Source organism: Mangifera indica, chromosome 15 (assembly GCF_011075055.1).
Source record: "Mangifera indica cultivar Alphonso chromosome 15, CATAS_Mindica_2.1, whole genome shotgun sequence".
NCBI lineage: Eukaryota > Viridiplantae > Streptophyta > Magnoliopsida > Sapindales > Anacardiaceae > Mangifera > Mangifera indica.
Window position 1 is genome coordinate 4,723,598 of NC_058151.1, and position 21,849 is coordinate 4,745,446.

The 21,849-nt window shown below is 31.9% G+C and overlaps 3 protein-coding genes across 6 annotated transcripts; 2 read left to right on the plus strand and 1 right to left on the minus strand.

Annotated features, from left to right (window-relative positions):
• The first annotated feature begins 6,153 nt into the window (after positions 1-6,153).
• LOC123198239 (adenylosuccinate synthetase 2, chloroplastic-like) lies at positions 6,154-9,285 on the plus strand. Its single transcript, XM_044612908.1, has 4 exons — positions 6,154-6,532; positions 7,066-7,758; positions 8,224-8,535; positions 8,914-9,285. The coding sequence occupies exons 1-4, from the start codon at positions 6,242-6,244 to the stop codon at positions 9,082-9,084; spliced, it is 1,467 nt and encodes a 488-aa protein (XP_044468843.1). The 5' UTR covers positions 6,154-6,241; the 3' UTR covers positions 9,085-9,285.
• Positions 9,286-11,381: 2,096 nt separating this feature from the next.
• LOC123197973 (DNA-binding protein SMUBP-2) lies at positions 11,382-17,727 on the plus strand. 4 transcript variants are annotated; one of them, XR_006497948.1, is made up of 16 exons: positions 11,382-11,543; positions 11,627-11,731; positions 11,823-11,891; positions 12,203-12,292; positions 12,377-12,460; positions 12,689-12,853; positions 12,940-13,127; positions 13,932-14,004; positions 14,516-14,569; positions 14,806-15,063; positions 15,398-15,604; positions 15,717-15,820; positions 16,354-16,498; positions 16,655-16,789; positions 16,912-17,152; positions 17,403-17,727. XR_006497948.1 is itself a non-coding variant. In XM_044612518.1 (15 exons), exons 1-15 carry the CDS (start codon positions 11,454-11,456, stop codon positions 17,086-17,088), a joined length of 1,944 nt encoding a protein of 647 aa, XP_044468453.1. In that variant the 5' UTR covers positions 11,382-11,453; the 3' UTR covers positions 17,089-17,339. The 4 variants fall into 4 exon arrangements, 2 of the variants coding, with proteins under 2 accessions (XP_044468453.1, XP_044468454.1); XR_006497947.1 differs by lacking the exon at positions 17,403-17,727 and adding an exon at positions 17,247-17,339; XM_044612518.1 differs by lacking the exon at positions 17,403-17,727 and having other exon boundaries at positions 16,912-17,339.
• Positions 17,728-17,920: 193 nt separating this feature from the next.
• Positions 17,921-19,135, minus strand: LOC123197974 (dehydration-responsive element-binding protein 2F-like). Its single transcript, XM_044612520.1, has one exon. The coding sequence runs from the start codon at positions 19,102-19,104 to the stop codon at positions 18,244-18,246; it is 861 nt and encodes a 286-aa protein (XP_044468455.1). The 5' UTR covers positions 19,105-19,135; the 3' UTR covers positions 17,921-18,243.
• Positions 19,136-21,849: the final 2,714 nt, after the last annotated feature.

Here is a 21,849-nt window from a genome sequence, read left to right on the forward strand (position 1 = left end):
AGAATTATGTGTATCCACTCTAAATATACAAATGAATACATACAAAATGTATTTCATCAAGTAATTAATAGATTTTGAATTAAAAATAAAATAACATTCAATCACATGATGACATACAAGTGTGTACTAAAAGCAAGTATGCATAGCATTGCCCTTTTCATTTTCTAAATTTAGATATTGCATTGCTGGGCAATGGCTAAAATCAACTGCACAAAAGACCACTCTTATAGTCTCGTTCTTGTCTAAACAGCTACTTAGTATACATCCTGCTTCTAAGTTTTAGAATAAGGGTCTTCTATATCTATCTAATTAAAAGTGTCTAAAGACAGATAATGCTACAATCATTCATCGTGATAGCAAGACATCAAATATTCTTCTTGATTATCAATTCGAAGCAAAGGTAGTAGTTTACAATTTAATCCTAGGCTTTATAATTCTCATCTAAATTTCAAATTGAATTTGTGGGTACATCTTTAACCATTTGTATATTAGATAACCTGGCTTGTATATTGAGAAATTCAATTTGCTTTCATCAACCAAGGAAAAGGAATCTTTGTTGTAATATTTGTTTCCAATGGCTAAAATAAATAGGCCTAGTTTTGATATTTCAAACTTTAAATTGATATGTCTCCTAGACTACCAAGATATGTCTAAATGTTTACTAATTATTATAAGGCCAAAAGACTTATTCCCACCCAAGGTTTAACCCATTCTTAAACACCTACTCATAGGATTTTAAAAACTTAAATATTCATCTATCTGTTAAAATTCTCTATTAGAGTTAAAATTAAAATCATCATTTAACAAAAAAATTTAAAAAACAAAAATTTAATCTCAATTCCCCTACTTAATTTAAAAAATTAATAATTTCTCCTTACCTAAAGTTTGAACAGTTATATTTTTCCCATAATTTTTTTATTCTCTAGCAACGGTCTCTGTTCTAACTAACAACCAATCTTCACCAACTCTTCTTTCATTAGATGTCAACACCCTAATGACTGTCTTCGTGGTCGAACAAGGATGAAGACGTCGTCTTCGTCCAAAAAAGAGACGAATATGTTGTCTTTGTCTCTTCAGGTTGGACGAAGACAATTCATCTTCGTTTGACCACGAATATGGTAGATCTTTGGGCATTTGACTTTAATCTACCGTCCCCCTAACTGGACGAAGAAGAATCATCTTCATTCAGCCTGAAGAGACAAAGATAATCTTCGTCTCTTCATCGAATGAAGATGTTTCATCTTCGTTCGATGACCCTGTTTTGTTAGGAAGGCCAACATAGGAGAAGATGATAGTGGGAAGGTTGGCTGACAATAAGAACAGATTCTGATTATCAGAGAAAGAAGAAAAAACAATAGGAAGAAAAGTGAATTTTTTAAAACTTAATCATATGAGGAAATTGTTATTTTTCCAAACCAAAGGAGGAATTATATCATTTTTAGGTTGCAGGTTTTTGTGGTGAAATGACAATTTTAACCCCTATAATTAATGGTTTTGGTTAAGTTTAACAGTTTATAGGTGAGTGTTTAAGTTTTTGAAACCTCACAGGTGAGTGTTTGAGAATGGCTAAACCTTGGGTGGGAATAAGTCTTTTGGCCGTGTTATAATTGCTAATGAATTTTAGTAATTAGGTTTCTAACTTGCCAAAATGTTGTAAATTACAATACTGATGTGTTCGACCAGAGCAGTAGGTTATAAATCACAATACTCATGTTCTACTTGTGTGGTAGGAATTTTTGGATAAGTCACTTTCTTATACATCTCTTGCAATCGGATCATTCATTAGAGGTCAAACCAATTAGACCGAATAGATAAAATTTTTATTCTTGAAATTTTGTCGAAAGGGTTCTCGAACTCACACCTTCTTAGATATAAAACTATTTCACTATCATTCACACTATCCCTTTGAGACAACGAGGGATCTCCTTATGGTTTTTCAATTCTAAATAGACATTTAAGGCAGTGTGTGTTGTTGCATTTGAAATTGGAATTCAGCTGGTTTAGACAAGATAGACTAAATAAAAGTGTAATTTCCTCCAATTATGTTTAGCAATTAATCAATGAGATTGAATACCTAAGTATATAATATATCTTTTCCTTCGCATCATCTTATGTCTTGGCCTTCCATATTCTCCTTGATAAATGAAGAAAGATCTCCGCCGCTTTTACTAGCTAACCAATTCTGTAATTAAACATTATTCCATTATTTTATTTTTTATTATTAATATTATTTTATTTAATTTATAAGGTAATATATTAATTTAATAATTTTATATTACCAATTATGATATAATAAATCATATATGAGTTATTTTATTTTTGTCACCTTATTTATTAAACTATTATCAAAATAATTTTAATTTTATTGCAATTCTATTTATACTTATTAATTTTATAGAATAAAATACATTTAATATAAATTAATATAACAAGTAATATAATAAATATTTTGGAACAATTATACCTAAGGATATTTAAGTAAAATAATATTTTAGTATTATTTTATTAAATCCAACAAAACACTATAATTATTTATAACTACCAATTTTTATTAAACATATTAATAGTTTATATATAATAATTTTTAAGGTAATTTATTTTATATTAATTTTTCATTTTTGATAGAGGTGTCAATGGGCCGAGCCGACTCTGGCTCGACCCATCGGGCTAATGGGCTAGGTTGGGCCCAAGACCCATACAACAATATGCCTTCGGGTTGGGCTAGCCCATTGATATGTGAAGGCCCAAGGCCTAGCCCATATAGTAATGGCTCTTAATTGGGCTTGGTCGAACTTTAATCGGGTCGGGTCAACCCATTTAAATAATATTTTTTAAAAAAATTTAATTAAAAATTTTAAACACAAATTATTTTTCAATTATTAAACTGAAGACGGTATCCCGAATATCTTATTTATAATCTTTCACTTGTGGCAAAGGAATACCATAGTTACATGATGAAAAATATTATAAATTGATAACATAATATAAATAAATTAATTTATATACTGTATAAATTACAAAACATAAATAAAACATATATAATATATATCATTTATCTACTCATTTTCAACATCTAAATCTTTGAATTCTTCAAAAATATCTTCTACCACATGATTTTATATTTTAAAATCAGTTTTGACCCAATCCTTTATTCACATTATTGTTTCAACCATATTTGAGTGTAAATCATATGGTTTATCATTCAACATGCATTCACATGTACTAAAAGCGGATTCTAATGTTATAGTCGACATCAAAGGTATTAGTAGATCTTGAGTCATAGCAACAAGCATAGGAAAATATTCTGTCTTGTCTTTCCATCATGCTGCAATATCTAATTTTTCAGTATTATATCTTTGAACAATTTCTGGATAATGGTCAATATTGATATAATTATAAAATTGACTATAATTCATACTTTGATTGGCAGGTTGTTTACCTTTGCGCAAAAAAGATCATATGCGTGATTTTTTTTGCCTAAACTACCAGAACTTACCTCTGGTACAGAACTTTGTCTAGTCTTTTCATATATTTTGTTCATAAATATTGTACATATCAAGCAAAAAATCTTGAACATAGTCAATAGAATTAACATTGCTATTAATTAACAAATTTTCATTAATAACATCAAATAAATTTTGTAATCCATTAGTTTTTGCCTTAAGATCTAAAGCAGACTGCAGAGTATAGTAAAAGAATTTCACTCCAATATCTTTAAAATTTTTGTTCCATTTGCATACATATATTCTAGAAAATATGATGAGAGTGATGATACCTATATTCTTTAAAAATATCACTTATTTCTACCATACTATATATTATTAAACAAGTTATCGGATAATACATACCTTAGCAATGATCCATGATTGTCTTCAATGGCTCTAATATATTCATTAGAGTTATAACTATTTCTCAATCTTGATCTGTCAAAAAAAGAGGATCCACCGAATCTTTTAATTAGGTATTGAAGTATCATATTATAGGAATTTCATGCTCTTCACATGCTTTTAACATGAGGTATGTTGAATTTCACCTAATTTTAATATCTATTTTTAATTTTTTCTTCTTAACCCCATTGATCTACATAATTGATGATATGTTTGTACTCGTAATGAGAATGATGAAATATATGCAATGACATGTCTAATTACTTTTAAATGTTTTTTAGCCAAGCTAAAGTCTTCTTAAGTTATTAAATTAAAAATATGGCATGCACATCTAATATGAAATAATTTTCTATTAAATGGAGGAGATAAATGATTATACATATATTCAATAACTTTATCATTATCTTTGATATTATCAAAAGTAATTGAAAAAATAAAAATATTAATTTTATATTCCTTAAAAATATTTATCAATGCACGATAAATTGTAAGACCATCATAGGAATATTTTAAATTTCTAAATACAATAATTTTTTTGGATAACTACCAATCAGAATTAATATAATGTGCAGTTACACAAAGATACTTTATATATTGATTTGTAGTAGTCTATAAATTAGAATTTATTGAAATAACACCATTAAAATTACTTAATTCTCCAATAATTTTTAATTTAATTAATTCATAATTTCTCAAGATATCTGACCTAAGAGTTGACCTAGAAATTCTTTTAAATACTGGTTGAACACTATTTTATCATTTATTCTAAAATTTTATCTTCTACATAACTAAAAGGTTGATCAGAAGCAACTATGTACTTGGTTATGTAGTCTCGCATATTTATTTTATCGTATGCAAAAGTCGACATTTCTCCCATGTCTCTGAAACTGCTTGGGCCTCCTGCTGAACTGGCACCTAGACCAACGGATCACGATCGGATAAATGCAATTTGTTTTTGTCCTCTGAGCTCACGTGAAATTTTTTTTACAGTAATCATTAACATGTCGGTGAATATGTCTCATCTTACTTGTACTTGCACATATTAAACAAAAATCACAATGTTTATATATTGTTTGACGAGTTAATTTTTCTTCTATTGTTTTCTCTATTCAATCGAAGTACTCTCACACTATTGATGTTTGTTTTCCTTTTCTCTCCGTCAAATAATGTGAACTTGTAACTATACCACTTTCACTTATTGGTACCCCACCTATTCCACCTTACACATAATCAATAGTATCATCAACACTAGCATAGTAATATTCAAATGGATTGAATTCATTTATAATATTTTGTAATAATAAAATTGAAATAAAAATGAAATTATAAACACAAATAATTATTATTTGAGAATTTAGATAATTTTTTAAAGAGAGTTGATGAGATAAAATGAGATTGAAAATATAATACGAGAATTGAAATTGGGAGATTTGTAAATAAAATAAAAAATGAAGAAAAATTAAATTGCTTTATATAGAAAAAAATAATTAAAAATTAAAAAAAAATTGAACACTGGACTGGCTATTGGCTTTTGCCACAATTTGCTTCTGCCTGGGAGAAACTTGTAGCAGAAGGAAAAAACATATACTTTTTTATTTTATTTTTTACATAGTATTGGATAGGTCAGACCAACCTTTAGGGTTAATACTAAAACCTTAAATCCGATTTGATAGGCTCATGAGTCTAGTTCAGTACGCTATAATTTTAGATTGGGTCTTTTTGTATCAAATTTCAGTTTTGTTTTGGGTTCGGTTTCTATTTGGTCTGATCCAATTGACATATTTAATTTTTAGTAATAAAATATTATTCAAGCTAAATGTACTAGGTAGTTCGATTTAAGAAAGTCAAAGATTATTTTGATAATTTATCTTTTATTATATATATTATTTTATTTGATTCATTTTTAATAATATTGTAATGTGATAGATAATACACGTATAATTTAAAAGATTGCCAATATAATTAATAATATAAAAATATTTTAAAATAATTAAATACAAAGATATTTAATTAAACAATTTCTTAATATTTTTATTACATCAAATTAAATATGAGAATTATTTTTATTAAATATAGGAATAATTTTATTGAAAATATATATTTATAGTAATTTTTTAAATTTTGATAATAAATAATTTCCAAATGAAACTAAGCTGTGACAGAACCTTTCTCACCCACACCAATCCCACAACCGGCGTCAAACCCATCCCAGCATCACAGGTCCTCAATCCCTTTATTCCATCCCCTGCATGTAACGTTGTCATACCCCACTTCAAACTTATTGGTCTTTCATGAACCCGTTTAATCTGACTCCCTGAAACACTTCGCTTTCAGTCGCACGCTTAGTCAAACAGATGATGAGCCTCTTCTCGCTTAAGCTCAACTGCTCCTCCCGTCCCGTTACGGGCCTCAAGGGGGCCGATCATCCCAGGCCCTTTCTCCACCACCACCACTGTCCCAACGTCGTTGCATTTGAACCACCGGCGGCCTTGTCGTCGTTGACCTTGACGGCCAACGAGTCTGCGAGTCGAATCGAGTCGTTGAGTCAAGTTTCTGGCGTGTTGGGATGCCAGTGGGGTGACGAAGGCAAAGGCAAACTCGTTGATGTTTTAGCTCAACACTTCGACATCGTCGCTCGCTGCCAAGTAGGTATTTTCCGTGGAGAGGCACTTGAGAAGTGCTTTCTGAAGACGTCATTTTCGACGCTTCTAGTAGTGCTTTTTCAGATAGCTGTTTTTGAGTGCTTCTGCGGAAAGCTTATTGCACATATGTTATTGATAAAAAAAAAAATGAATTTTTCATTGGTTTACTGATTCAGTTCTCACGTATACCCGGATGAGAGTGTTTTTGCTAATTTCAGACAATAATTTGTTGCTTTTATTGTTGTTCTGTGGAATTACTTGCCATTGTAGCATTACTACTAAGCATTTTTTAACAAGCACTTGAATACATGCAACCTACTGTGAGTTGAGTGAAGCTGGTTTTGGTATTGGGGTTTTCAGTTGTTGAGTTGTTAGGGAAAGTTTGATAATATAATTATGTTGTCAATTGCATTTTTTTAGCATTTCTCTGGGTTGCTGAACAAGGTTTCGAATCTTACTTGCAAGATTTTGTTGTTTCTAGTTGCTGGAATTTTAAGTTATCTTGTCTACTGTGATGTAATTATTGCTTATCACAGGGTGGAGCTAACGCTGGCCATACCATCTACAACTCAGAGGGAAAGAAGTTTGCCCTCCACCTTATTCCTTCGGGTATTCTTAATGAGGAAACTATATGTGTTATTGGAAATGGAGTTGTGGTGCATCTTCCAGGTCTGTTCAAGGAAATTGATGGCCTGGAGGCTAACGGGGTCTCTTGTAAGGGTAGGATATTGATATCTGATCGTGCTCATCTACTCTTTGATTTTCACCAAGAAGTAGATGGACTTAGAGAAGCTGAGCTCGCTAAATCATTTATTGGCACTACCCGGAGAGGAATAGGACCAGCTTACTCGAGCAAGGTGATTCGCAATGGTATTAGAGTAAGTGACCTGAGGCATATGGATACTTTCCCTCAGAAGCTTGATCTTTTATTATCAGAAGCTGCTTCAAGATTCCCTGGTTTTAATTATAGCTCAGACATGCTCAGGGATGAAGTTGAAAATTACAAGAGATTTGCAGAGAGGTTGGAGCCTTTCATTACTGATACCGTGCATTTCATGAATGAATCAATTTCAGAGAAGCGAAACATTCTGGTTGAAGGTGGTCAGGCAACTATGTTGGATATTGACTTTGGAACTTATCCCTTCGTAACTTCCTCTAGTCCATCAGCTGGTGGGATTTGCACAGGTCTTGGCATTGCTCCAAGAGCTGTTGGTGATCTAATTGGAGTTGTAAGTTGATGCTTCATTGGTCTATTATTTTTTGGTTTCTATTACATTTTCAATAGGGAAATGTTTCTTCTCTTCTATGGGAATGACTTCAGCCCAGAATTTATAGATCTATAGCTAGGTTGAAATTGCTGCTTAACCCATATTTCTGCCTTTGCTTAATACCATCATCCTTGTGAAATTGTCAACCGTGTGAAACTTAGAGCGTGTTTTCTCTTCATTAGATTATTTTTGTGAATGTCCTTAATATAAAAGCTGTTTGTATTAACTGTTGTTTGGTTGAGTGCATGATGCTTTTATCTCGAATATGCAAGCTCTGTTCCTCTGGGAATATTGTTTGCTGTTATATATTTCTGAGACATAAAACTTATGTTTTTTGAATTAAATATTCATGTAGTGAAAATGGAAAGCATGTTCAATGTTGCTTTTTAAGGTTCTTGAATGCTCACGGGTATTGCTTCCATGCAGGTTAAAGCATATACTACAAGAGTTGGATCTGGTCCTTTCCCTACAGAAATCTTGGGTCAAGGAGGTGACCTCCTTAGGCTTGCTGGGCAGGAGTTTGGCACAACTACTGGTCGTCCTCGACGTTGTGGTTGGCTTGATGTAGTTGCATTGAAGTATAGTTGTCAAATAAATGGCTTTTCTTCTCTAAATCTTACCAAGCTGGATGTTTTGTCGGAATTTCATGAAATTCAGTTGGGAGTTGCCTATAAACAAGTTGATGGTACACCAGTGAAATCATTCCCTGCTGATCTTCTCTCCCTTGAGCAAATGAAGGCAAGTTTGATTCTTCCTGACTTCAAATTACATCATCTTGCTTTACATGTCGAATTTTGGTAAACAAATATCTTAATGGCTTCATGAGTATATCATTGGCAACTGTGGTTGAAACTGATTGGAAGCCCTCAAATAATTGATGCGATGGAAGAACAAATGGTTGTTGTTTGTTGATTGTCCTGTATTCTTCTGAACTGACCAAACAACAAAAAGAGAATTGATAGCTTAAGTATTTGTTCAGGATAAAGATATTTCCAATTATTTCTGACAATCTTGTTGCAAGTGCAGAGTCGATGACTCGAAGTTATAGGACTTGTTTTTAGAACCCATATTGTTGTTGTGCTGTCCCTGATGACTTTTTCCTTCGTATGTGTACAGGTTGAATATGAAGTTTTACCTGGATGGAAGTCTGATATTTCAAGTATCAGAAATTACTCAGACCTTCCAAAGGCTGCAAGACAGTATGTGGAGAGGATAGAGGAACTTGTTGGTGTACCTGTTCATTACATTGGTGTTGGACCCGGACGTGATGCTCTCATATACAAGTAAAATGACAATTTACTCACATTACTTCAGTAGATTTTCATTTGCTGTAAGTTTACCTGATGTTTTCAGTTTCGGAAGAAATTGTTTCCTATTACAAGAATTTTTCAGGGGGTATTAGTTATATTGAAATGAATTTGATGTAACCGTATGCTTCAAGTTGCAATGCATAATAATTATAATGATTACATGAACAAAATTTGTTTAGCCATTGGAAGCAATTTCGAATATTGTGATTGCTTGGGGGGCAATTATTATTATTATGGCTACACATAGTATGACTATATACTTTTGGTTTATAATTTGAGTATACACATGATGTGTTAAGATGTAATTAGAAGATTTTGAATTAAAGATAAAAGAACACCCAATCACACTATGACACATTATATATATATATTCAAATTGTATACCTAAGTATTGCTCTTATAAGATTTGTTGGAGACTTGTAATTTTTCCTTAAAATTTCGTAGCAACAAAGTGGATGTAACTCTCGTTGGGAGGTAAATTTTATGTGTGATTATTTGTAATCCTTTGTTTGCTTTATTTTCACTGTCATATGGATTTAGATTTGAGTAAATATTATGTATATATATTTTTGATACACAATTTAATATACAAATGATATATCATCGTGTGATTGAAATTTTTTTTATTTTTAATTTAAAATCATTTAATAATATTATAACACAATATCTTTGTACTCAAATTGTGTACTAAAAATGTGTAATTTTAGTTTTATTGCCCTTATAAATTGGTTCCCTCCTAGTCTCAATGACTCACTCGCCTATCTTTTTTTTTTTTTTTTTTAAATAGTTTTCCATTATCTAATGCATGATTTTAATAATCTTTTATTGGTTATATATGAGATATTATTTTTATAGGACTCAACTTATATACCAATAGAATTATTATTTTAGTTCTTATAAATTTTATTCTTATTTTCAATTGTACTTCCTAAAGAAAAACAATTCTACATGAAAATATATTAGAAAAACTCTCACCCTATTGCAAAATTAACTTAACTTGAATTCAGCTTTACAATCTTAAGAATCTCCTACTTGAAGGTAAATTCAATGCGTGTTACGGGTTATTCACTTCCATTTACAACACACTAAGTCTTCATTCTTCAAGTGAATAGTAAAACTTCTCAATGACAACCAACTTCTTATGAATATTAGTATAATTGTGATTTTCTTAAATTTTCTCAAGACTTATAGTTCTTCCTTTCAAAACTTGGTTTATGAAATAGTCTTGACCTTGCATATGTTTTACCAAAATATGATAAATCGAGTTCTTTACAAGATGAATGACACTTTAACTATTACAATACAAAGTGTTTTTATAATTTTGACCGAACTCTTTTCGAAATCGTTAATCATATCAACTCTTTATCACTATAGTCACAATAATGTACTCTGCCCTGTAGAAGAATTGGCAACAATCTTCTATAATTTTTAGACCCAACTAATTGGTCATCACTTATGATACTTTTGTAGCTTTCTATGTCAATAGTCATAGTGATATCTATATTCTTTTGTAGCTCTAAGTTTGTCCTCTTAAAACATAATGTTGAAATTGTAGTTCTTGTCAAATATCTGAAATCCACTTTTTACTTTTCAATGTTAATTAAACAAATTTGATGTTTGTTTTATCTAATAATAGCAGTAGATTGTGTCAAGCCGAAAATAATAATACCATAAAAACACGAGGTTTAGTTAATTATGTCAACTCATCAAATCGCAAAGTTTATAACATGACAATTCGTGGCTTCACAGGTAAATTAAATTTTTACCCATCACAAAAAAAAGAATCATAAAACATAATATAACACTCCATTTGTAGAATATCATACACCCTATAACATAAAACACACAACACCTCTAACTTATAAAATTAAAATTATATATTAATCCAACGGTGTAAATTTACCAACTAAGTTCATCATGTCTACTCAATCATTAATAATGTCACAAAAATAACCAAATACACATCTGGACACCTAAATTCAATATAATCTTTTTTATATTAATATTATTTGTTTGTATTTTAAATATATAAATAAATATATATTTATATATAATATTATATAATTAAATATTATTTTATTTTTAATTTAAAATATTTAATTATATAATAACACATATTAAATGTATACTGGTAAATTTAAAATAAGTTTACATCATTTTAATAACATTCATATGCCCACTTTATCCTGGCTAGAAAACCTAGGACTGTAAATACCCCTCTATTTTGTCAAATTCCTTTATTTTTTAATCTTAAAAATTGGTTATTTATGAACCCAAAGCCGCAAAAGTCCTCCCAAAGGCCCAAAGTAACGTTAATCGGCTGTGCACAGACAACATAACGCAGCAATGGAGGGGAAGAAGACGAAAAGCAAAGCATCGCCTATCTCTCTTGAACAATTCGTCTCTCTTATGTCCCCCTTAATTGATTTAGAAAAGGTTTTTCTTTCTTTCTCTTCCTTTTTATCTCCAACTCATCAAAACAAATTTACACAACTTCATTTTATTTACATGTATCACAGGAAGCTGAGATTTCAGCCTCAATCGCTTCTGGTGCCTCCAGAAACCTTGATACTTCCCAAAAGAAGGGCTCCGCTATTCTGAATCTGAAGTGTGTTGATGCTCAGGTTCTAATCAGCCGTTTCTTTATTTTTAGTTTTCATTACCATACAATATCAATATTAATACTTGTTTCTAATACTTTGATTGTGACAATAGACAGGGCTCATGGGAAAAACTCTTCTTGAGTTTCAATCCACAAAAGCCGAAGTTCTTCCTCCTCACAAGGTCTTCCTTTGTTCCTTTAACTTATAATAATATCTAGGCAAATTTGTTTTGTTTGGAAATTTATATGTAATAGTATTAGCTTCTCATTTCTGCCTTTGTTCAAATGGTAGATTGACCCAACAACTTATTTTATAATGCTCATTCCCAGGGAACTATTTATTTTACTTGTTCTGTCCCAAGATATATGCGTTCTTTATCTATTACAAAGAAACGATACTCTCTAGTGTTTCACTGATGTATAATGATTTTTTTTTTTCAATTCCTGCTTATCCTTCTTGTGGGGTTCGTGATTTTTTGTTTACCTGGTTCAGTTTGGCACCCATGATGTAGTTGTGTTAAGACCAAACAAGGCTGATTTAGGATCTCCTGCCCTTGGACAAGGTGTAGTTTACCGGCTAAAGGTATTTCTGATTTTGAAACGAAATGATGGATGATTATGTTCTTTCTCATGGTTGTGATGATAATTTCGTGTCAATATTGCACAGGACTCCTCAATCACTGTAGCTTTTGATGATGTCCCAGAAGATGGTTTAAATAGTCCTCTACGTTTGGAGAAGGTGGCAAATGAGGTACACTATTTAAATTTTCTCAACTTTCGTCTCTTGATTAAAAGTTCTCAGTTTCTTCCTTTTCTCCAAGATTACTATATTTAGATATATGGATAATAGGTTATTGTATCATTTTTACATTTATATTTTTATTTACCATATGAATTGCCTTCCATGAGCTACAAATTCTTTTATAGAAGTAATATGGAATTTCATTTATTTACTTACTAGAAAGATTACTATGTGCAGGTAACATATCGTAGGATGAAGGATGCCTTAATTCAATTGAGTAAGGGTGTGCAAAAGGGGCCTGCATCTGACCTAGTTCCTGTTTTATTTGGAGATAGGTCACCAGCAGTGTCAAAGAAGGAAGTTACCTTCAATCCATTTAATTCCAACCTTGATCACTCGCAGGTGTGCAAGTGGTGCATTTAATGTTATTGAGCTTTCTAGAAAAAAAAAAAGCTGGTTTTAATTTTTTCTTTTTATATTTGTTCAAGAAAGATGCCATTTCAAAGGCACTATCATCGAAAAACGTTTTCTTGCTGCATGGACCTCCTGGAACTGGAAAGACCACAACTGTAGTGGAGATAATATTACAAGAAGTGAAGCGTGGATCAAAGATTCTTGCATGTGCTGCTTCAAATATTGCTGTTGACAACATTGTTGAGCGTCTTGTTCCTCACAGGTATTTGATACCTTTATATATCAAGAAATAAAGTTTTATGTTAAGACTTGGCTTTAACTACGGTAACTTTATGTGAAGACTTGGCCTTAAATATGGTTAAGAAAAGGGTTAGTGGCTAATTAATTGGTGGTTTTAGATTTATTGTGTTACCAGTACCACACTATTTTTTCCCTCAGCATGGCATACCATCATGGCTAGTATGGGTCCTATGGGATGGCATATATCTCATGATGAATAAAAGCTTTTTAAAAATGATTGAGAACAAAAAATGTTGATCCATTTACAGTTTTTTCTAGTGTTTTATACTTTATTGGTTTGGAGCCTGCATGTTCATACGTGTAGTTGATAAGGTTTCCTTGGCTGCTTATCAGGCAGGAGGAGATTTTCAATGCTAGATCCCAAATGGTTGGAATACAATTTTTATTCATATCTCAGTAGAATAGTAGGTTTCTAGGCTTTGAAGAACATTTTTTTGGTAACACTGATTTGCACCACAATAAAGCATCCAGTGAAATCATTTTTCTAAGCATTCTTAGATAGCTATCTATACCAAGCTTGCTTACATCTTTTAGTCAATTGGACTTGTAAGTAGTTGCTTTGCTATTAGAGTTGGGTATAAGCCATTCAATTGTTAAATATTTATCTATCGTCTTGACCATTTCTACTCAGTCAAACGGACATGTTGCTGCTGTATTTCCATTTGATATATTGGAGATTCAACTTCTTCTCTAACTTGATTTCATCAATTCTTTCCCCTTAAACAAGTTTGAGTGCTAAATGTAACACTACCACTTCTTAATTTAGAGTAAAGTTGGTGAGATTGGGGCATCCGGCACGTTTACTACCTCAAGTGTTGGAGAGTGCATTGGATGCACAGGTACATATAAATCTTAAGTTTTTTTGAAGAAGAAATTGCTTGTCAAATTCTATATTCATGATTGTTTTAAGAAAATTTTTAACTACCATCCCTTTCACGTGATTTGCTGTGCATGTATAACATCCATGTTACAAATTCATAGAACTTTACCCTTTGTCTTCTAGTTGTAAAATATTGTAATGTGGGTAAAGATCAAAATGAAACTTTATTAATTATTTTATGAAGTATGATATATTTAGGGATTTACTTATTTAAGATGGACTATTGCTTATGTGCCTTTAGTATTATTTTCCCAAATTTGAGCTTCTAATGTGAGTATGGTTTTCTTTACTTATTTAAGTTGCTAGGTTATTATTTTATATATGACTTGACCATTATGAAATAGATCTTATGTTTTATTTTTGAGTCACAAACATTGATCGCTTTTATACATGATGAAAAATTGGGACATTTCCTCTTCCTTTTAATCTCTGGTGTTAATGGCCCTCATATACTTAGTGTTTTTTGGTAGGTTCTGCGAGGAGATAATAGTGCTTTGGCAAACGACATTCGGAAGGAAATGAAGGTATAAAACTAGACTTGATAGTGGAGTCACAGTTATTTATGTTTGTAGATTCAAACAAAATGTTGTTTGTACTTTTTGTTGAACTTTTATGATTCATTGTGAGTTTTTATGAGGGAACATTATAGAATGGGTCCGTTATCCTTACAAGCTGCTTCAAGAGCAAGTGTGAAAAGACTTGCTTACTTGATGATGAATTTTCTTATTACAATGTCTGCATGTCTGTTGCATTTGTCTAGACATTAAGTGGGAAGTTGTTGAAAGCCAAAGACAAAAACTCAAGGCGAGAAATCCAGAAGGAACTTCGGACTCTTTCCAAAGAAGAGCGCAAAAGGCAGCAGTTGGCTGTGACAGATGTGATTAAAAATGCAGATGTGGTGTTGACAACTTTGACCGGTGCATTTTCTCGCAAGCTTGATAACACTTCATTTGACTTGGTAATTATTGATGAAGCGGCTCAGGCACTTGAGATAGCATGCTGGATAGCTCTACTGAAGGTAATGGCTCATATTTTAAGCATGCACAGATATGCATTCAAACACGAAAAATATACATACGTATTTCCACTAAAAACTGAAAATTCTCAGAAATAAATTACTTTAAATCTGAATGTTGTAAATTCAGCTTGTATACTGCTGCAATGGATATATCATCTCAACTGGCTATTGTTGTAAAGTTTGGACTTCAAAGATGGTTAATAATTGTTTGTTCTTCTAGAATGTATATCTTTCTTGAACATATATTGGGGATATCAAGATTAATGAAACCTCAATGCCAAAAGTTAATCGCTCATTTAATTTAGTTCAATCTGGCATATGAAACTTGTTTCAGGGTTCAAGATGTATACTTGCAGGAGACCATCTTCAGCTTCCCCCAACCATCCAAAGTGTAGAAGCTGAGAAGAAAGGGTTAGGAAGAACTCTCTTCGAACGCCTCGCAGACCTATATGGAGATGAAATTATGTCTATGCTCACTGTTCAGTATCGCATGCATGAACTTATTATGAACTGGTCATCTAAAGAGCTTTACAATAGTAAGGTACTTTAGTCTTATCTGGATGTTGGCCATGTGTTTAAATCACATGCAAGCAAATAGAAATCAGATGCTTTTGATTGTGCGCATGATAATGTACAGTTATTTATCATGACAGATCAAAGCCCATCCTTGTGTTGCTGCACATATGCTTTATGATCTTGAAGATGTGAAAAGGTCATCATCAACAGAACCAACCCTTCTTCTCATAGACATAGCTGGGTATGCAGTTTATTATTGGAATTTTCTTTAATAATCTGTGGTTGTCAGAGTTGTTTCTGGGATGTTGGTGCCCACATGGACAAAATCACTCAACTTTTTTCATATTTTGTAGTCACAAGATATATTTGTCAGCCAGTTGTTTTCATAACTCCGAAATGACTCCTCTTTATTAAAATGTGAACAAAACTCGGCTTTGTTTCTTTTGATAAGTTGCTGATATAATGGTAAAAGAAACAAAGGCCAAGTTAAATTTTTGTTGTTATTGGTAAGTTAATTCATGACAATTGAAAATAGTAAGTAAAAAGAGTAACTGGTTATCAGATATGAAATTATTTTGTCTGAACCTAATGATAATGAAATAAAATAGTGAAAGCTAAAAAAATGAGTTGATAAACATTTGGGACTTATGTGTTTTAAGTATTTTTAGAATTCTAGTCTATCATGGATTTTTTTTCCAAAAGGATTTCATCACCTGGAAGACTTCTTTTTGGTAGAGATGAAATATGTAATTGGTTTGTATTGATCTGCTTCAGGTGTGACATGGAAGAAAAAAAGGACGAAGAAGATAGCACACTGAATGAAGGCGAAGCTGAGGTTGCCATGGCCCATGCTAAGAGACTTGTACAAAGTGGAGTCCAGGCTTCTGATATTGGAATTATTACCCCTTATGCTGCACAGGCAATTTTTTTTTTTGGTTAAATAATTTTATGCATTCATTACAAATTGACATTGAATACAGTGAGCAGTTGGCAATAGTCACCACAGAAATGATAACATGGCCTTCGTTTACATGCACAAATTCTCATTATATTTTCCCTTATTTTGTAACTGCAGGTTGTCTTACTGAAGATGTTGAAAAGCAATGATGATAAACTAAAAGATATGGAAATCTCAACCGTTGATGGTTTCCAAGGTAGGGAGAAGGAGGCCATTATTATTTCCATGGTCCGATCAAATTCAAAGAAAGAGGTATGTTAAACCATTGTAGTACTAGCGTTGTCTCCTTAGATTTTAGATAATATAAAATCTCATCCAACATCTTTCATATGGAACTAAAAATACTTGAACTCAGTTCTTCAAAAACTTTTCAGGTAGGGTTTTTGAGTGATCGCAGAAGAATGAATGTGGCTGTGACACGAGCAAGAAGACAGTGTTGTCTTGTCTGTGACACCGATACAGTGACTAGTGATGGGTTCTTGAATCGATTAGTTGAGTATTTTGAGGAGAATGGGGAATATCTTAGTGGCTCAGAGTATCTCAATGTATAATTTGCATAGCATGGAAGAAGGCTTCTTGTTTCTCTGAGAGCTTTTGCACTCTGTAGACTATAGAGTATGATTTATAGCACTTTAAAATACTAAAATTTTGATCACAGAAAAAGTCATCTTTTCTGGAACTGAATTTATTTGCTGCTATTTATCTGCAGAGTTGTTGGTAAAATTGGCCCGTTGACATTTCCCATTCATCCCTATCATGCATTGGGTTATTACTCATTCAATAGATGATACGTTTGCCAGTATTTGTTGATTATTTTTTCTGGAATGTTGATAAGTAACGGTGCCCTTTACTTTTCCTATTATAGATTTCCTGCATACAAGGTACCTTTGCTCACAGAATGAAGTCTGAAAGTTGTGGGAAATAGGATGACAACCATAACAACCATCATTGTTCTAAGAATTGAATAAAGCATCCTGGGAAATTCTTTATTAGAAAAGTTCTGAATTTTTATCACTAATGCATGTGGTAGATCATGCTTATATTTGCAAGTCACTAATGCCTCCATTTTTTTTTCCTCCATAGAATCATTGTCTTCGTATTTTGAGTAGACATCAGACTTCGAGTTTAGAGTGTGGTCTTGACTAAAAAGTTAAAAGGTACAATCCTTTCTATTTATTCACTTTACTACTTGTTTGCTGCTTCACATTATTCAAGTATATTGGACGTGCAGAATTTTTCCTGAACTTACTGTTCTTCTGACTATATTGAATGGTAAATGTGGGTAGTCTATGTAAAATTAATGTTAGTATTATAAAATACTTATATCAGATGTCCTCACTACCCAAAGGGGAGCAAAAATTCCAGGAGCATGCACAAATGTAGTGAAAACAAACCAAACTCACACTTTATCAGAACATCACCCACAGACAGAAATTAAGTTTGCTATCGTAACTGCAACAACGAAATTCCCTGTTTCTCACCTTTGTTACCATATATTATACTAGCACAGCAAGTCTTCCTATTGGTCAAGTAAATAAAATTTTCTTATGTTTCTCTGGTACTATAAGATAGAAATATGACAGTCATACCCAACCTGCAGTAGATCTAGAACGAACTAATCTATAGCCTGGTGTTGCTGATACATGAATGTATTTCCATTAGGATATTAGTGCAGCTAACTGTAACTTCAAAATTCAGCTATTCTTTCAGAAGTTCCAAATGGAAGTAGGTGGAGTAACCTCCTCTTGAGTATCATACACTTGGAAGCAACTGGCTTCTGCTCCTTGATGTTCTGTGATATCATGCATTTCAATCAGTGCATCCCAATTGAAACTCTTGTCAGCAAAGGCCGCTAGTTCACCATAATCTTTTGTTGAAGGTTCTGGTAGTAAAGAACACACTGGTGTATCAGTTGTTTCTACTGGACTATCAGCTTTCAGTATGCCTAACTGCTGTAAAAACTCATTTAGATCAATTTGCTGCTTCTCTTCATGATGTCCCAGCATCTTGTCAGATGAAAGTTCCACCTCTTGCTCCTTAACAGAAGGATCTTCCACTTGGGATTTATCACCTTTCATTGGGACCCTAGCATTTGACATGCCGGAAGTTATGGAACTAGAAGAAGAGGTTTGATTCAAAACTCCATTCGTCTTAAGTTCTTGTAGCCTTTGATGAATAACATGAACACTAGGCTGAGCGTTAATGTTAAGCAAGCCACAAGAAGGAAACATAGAAATGAAGTTTTTGGAAGGTATCCATTTGAACTTGTGTGATTTGTTTGGGGAATTAATAGAGTTAGGGTGAAGATGGGGAAGGTTGAGATAAGCATCAGGTCCATATAATCTCCTAGCAGCCTCATCATAAGCCATGGCAGCTTCTTCAGCAGTGGCATAAGAACCCAACCAGAGTCGAGTTCTTTTATTTGGCTCCCTGATCTCTGCAACCCATTTGCCCCAAGTTCTTTGCCTAACACCTCTGTAGTGGCAAGAGGCATTGAGAGGGCCTCCTTTGCCTCTGGTGGGGCCTTTCTTCCATGGCTTAAGTGGGTTTTTTCTGGAGTTATCCATGGGAATTAGGGTGAGTGAAAGTGAAGCAAAAGAGTGAGTGTGACTGTGACTGTGACTGTGACTGTGATTGAGAATGAGTAAGATAAAGGCGCGGAAAATGTAGGGAGTGTGAGTGCAGTTCGATTTAAATGTTGTCACGTTTTGAAAAAGCTTTTCAAGCCCCTTGAGACCGTTAGTCACATAACTTTCAAATCCTTTTATAATTGTTTAAAAGTCAGTGGCATAAACCATGTGGCAAGCCATTACCCATGACATGACAAGCATGATTTGGTGCATAAATATATTTGTAAAGAAATTTTGGAATCTCTCCCATTCTTCTTACAAAATAAAAAATTTTCAAAATTTTCTAATAATTCATAAACAAATAGATACAAAAGGAAAAAGTAGAAATCTCTTCTTATTCATTTGTCTTAGAAAGCAAAATTTCCTCTTTTTTGTAATGTTACTTCTGATGAAACATGGGTTAAAAAGAACAAAGGGTTTGGAGGATTGAGTTTGATGACAGCATATACAAGCAGATTGGCATCTAACTTTAAGAGGGTGGAAAGTAAAAAATATAGTCTTAGACCTAAAACTTAAGAATCCTAGCAGTGTCATAGAACAGTATAAACTTTGGCCTTTCAAGATGAGAATAGATTCATTTCTGAAAATAGAATTTTCCCATTCCAAAAACATTAGGGTTTAGTTTAATGGTGAGAGAGTGGTCTTAGTAGAAGAGAGCCTGCAGAGTTAATAGTATAAAGCAGCTCACGGGACCAAAAAAATAACGTGAGTTTCACTATCACTAAAAACCAGAAGAATGGTCAATAGCTTCATGACTATGTACTTGTCAGATATGCTCTTCTTTACGGGCGACCCAACTCAATTTTATCCATCTTTCTAAAATTCCTTTTAACCCAAAACAAAAATAAAATTATATGACGAATCGCCTCATTGGTTGAAGTGATTGAATTGAAGTGTGAGTGTGTAAAATGAGATGTATATTGAATTGAATTGGGCACCTCAACATTTGAGATTTTCACGAGCTGAATTTCACATGTTCTTCTGCCATTATCAACCTGATTCCCGGGGACTTGCCTTCATCTTTATCTCATGCAATGCCAGCCTCTGTCTCTCTGACCTCATGCATATTCCAAACAAATCTACCAACTGCTACAGGAATTCTGCAAATGCTCTGTCATCGTCTACCTCCTACATCTTTATATCACATGCTCTTATTATCTAGGCGTTCAAATCTATTATCATCATCTGGGCATTTGGTTGGGGATCTATCTTTTATTATTTATAGAGGTCGTTTGGTTTCATAAATTTAAAGATTATCTTAGTAATCTATCTTTTATTACTTACATTCTCTTGTTTAATTTATAAATAATAAACGATTATGGTAATATTTTATCCCCAATGATGACGTGAAAGATAATATAGGTAGTAATCTGATTATCACCTTCACCTTAAATATTAAAAGTTATTGAGATAATCTTGATTTTATTATAATTATATTATATTATATTAATTTTTTGAGAAAAATAAATTTATTTTTAATTAATATAACAAATAATATAAAAAATATTTAAAAATAATGATATTCAAGAGCATTTAAGTAAAATAATTTACTAGGATTCTTTTATTACTTTTAACCAAACACAATAACTATTTATACCTACTAAATTTTATCAAACAAAATAATCATTTATATCGAATAATCTTTTAAGTAATTTATTTTCAAGGCAATCTCTCTATTTTGATAATAAAACATTACCCAAAATAAACGCTCCCATATTATTTTGTTTAGTTTATAAATAATAAAAAAAATTTGTAATCTTCTATTATCAATTATGATATGATAGGTAATATAATGAACAATTTTATTACCATTTTAACCTCAAGTATTAAAAAATTATCACAGTAATTTTGATTTTATTATAGTTATATTCTTATTTTTTAATTTTTTAAAACAAAAATAACTTCATTTTCAATTAACATAATAAGTAACATAAACAATATTTTAGAATAATTATACCCAAAAATATTTAAATAAAATAATATACTAATATTATTTTTATTACATTTAATTAAACATAATAATTATATATATCTACTAAATTTTATCAAATATAAAATTATTTATACCCAGTAATATTTTAAGTAATATATCTTTAATATAATCTTTCAATTTTAATAATAAAATATTTTTTAAACCAAACACACCCAACATAGGATGAGTATATGATCAATCTCATAATCATTAGACTAAATAAATCAAGATTTGATCTTGATATGTGTTTGTTGAGTCTTACACTCAAGACCTCATTCTTGGGATCTCACACTCATACCACTCAAACTACCTTAAGGGTATGTGTGACCTGGTTGTGCCACCTCAAATTTGATTGGCAACTTGTGTAAGATATATGCCAAGATAATCAATGGAGTGTGCAACCAATTGTTAAAAAACTGATTGACTAGGAATCATCAATTGAGCTAAGTCAACCTCAAATGCGACGAGAATTTTATTTGTATCTTACTTGTATTATGCATTTTGTACCGCGAATTCATAATTATTTAAATTACAATAGAATGTGAAATTGAAAACTTTTTGACAAAGTGTTTTTGAACCGAAATCTGGTCAACAAGTTCTATCTTTATAACAAAAAATACGATAATCAATCAAACAGAATGATTGAATGTTATATGATTTATATTTATATATCTTTACAATTCAAACCATAATCTAGATCAAAATAAAAT

Bases quoted from the DNA above. Each gene is read 5' to 3' on its own strand.
- LOC123198239 (XM_044612908.1), top strand. From the start codon at position 6,242: ATGATGAGCCTCTTCTCGCTTAAGCTCAACTGCTCCTCCCGTCCCGTT. The intron at 6,533-7,065 runs GTAGGTATTTTC...TGCTTATCACAG, and splicing joins ACATCGTCGCTCGCTGCCAA to GGTGGAGCTAACGCTGGCCA. The intron at 8,536-8,913 runs GCAAGTTTGATT...GTATGTGTACAG, and splicing joins TCTCCCTTGAGCAAATGAAG to GTTGAATATGAAGTTTTACC.
- LOC123197973 (XM_044612518.1), top strand. From the start codon at position 11,454: ATGGAGGGGAAGAAGACGAAAAGCAAAGCATCGCCTATCTCTCTTGAA. The intron at 11,732-11,822 runs GTTCTAATCAGC...TTGTGACAATAG, and splicing joins TGAAGTGTGTTGATGCTCAG to ACAGGGCTCATGGGAAAAAC. The intron at 16,499-16,654 runs GCAATTTTTTTT...TTGTAACTGCAG, and splicing joins TTACCCCTTATGCTGCACAG to GTTGTCTTACTGAAGATGTT.
- LOC123197974 (XM_044612520.1), bottom strand. From the start codon at position 19,104: ATGGATAACTCCAGAAAAAACCCACTTAAGCCATGGAAGAAAGGCCCC.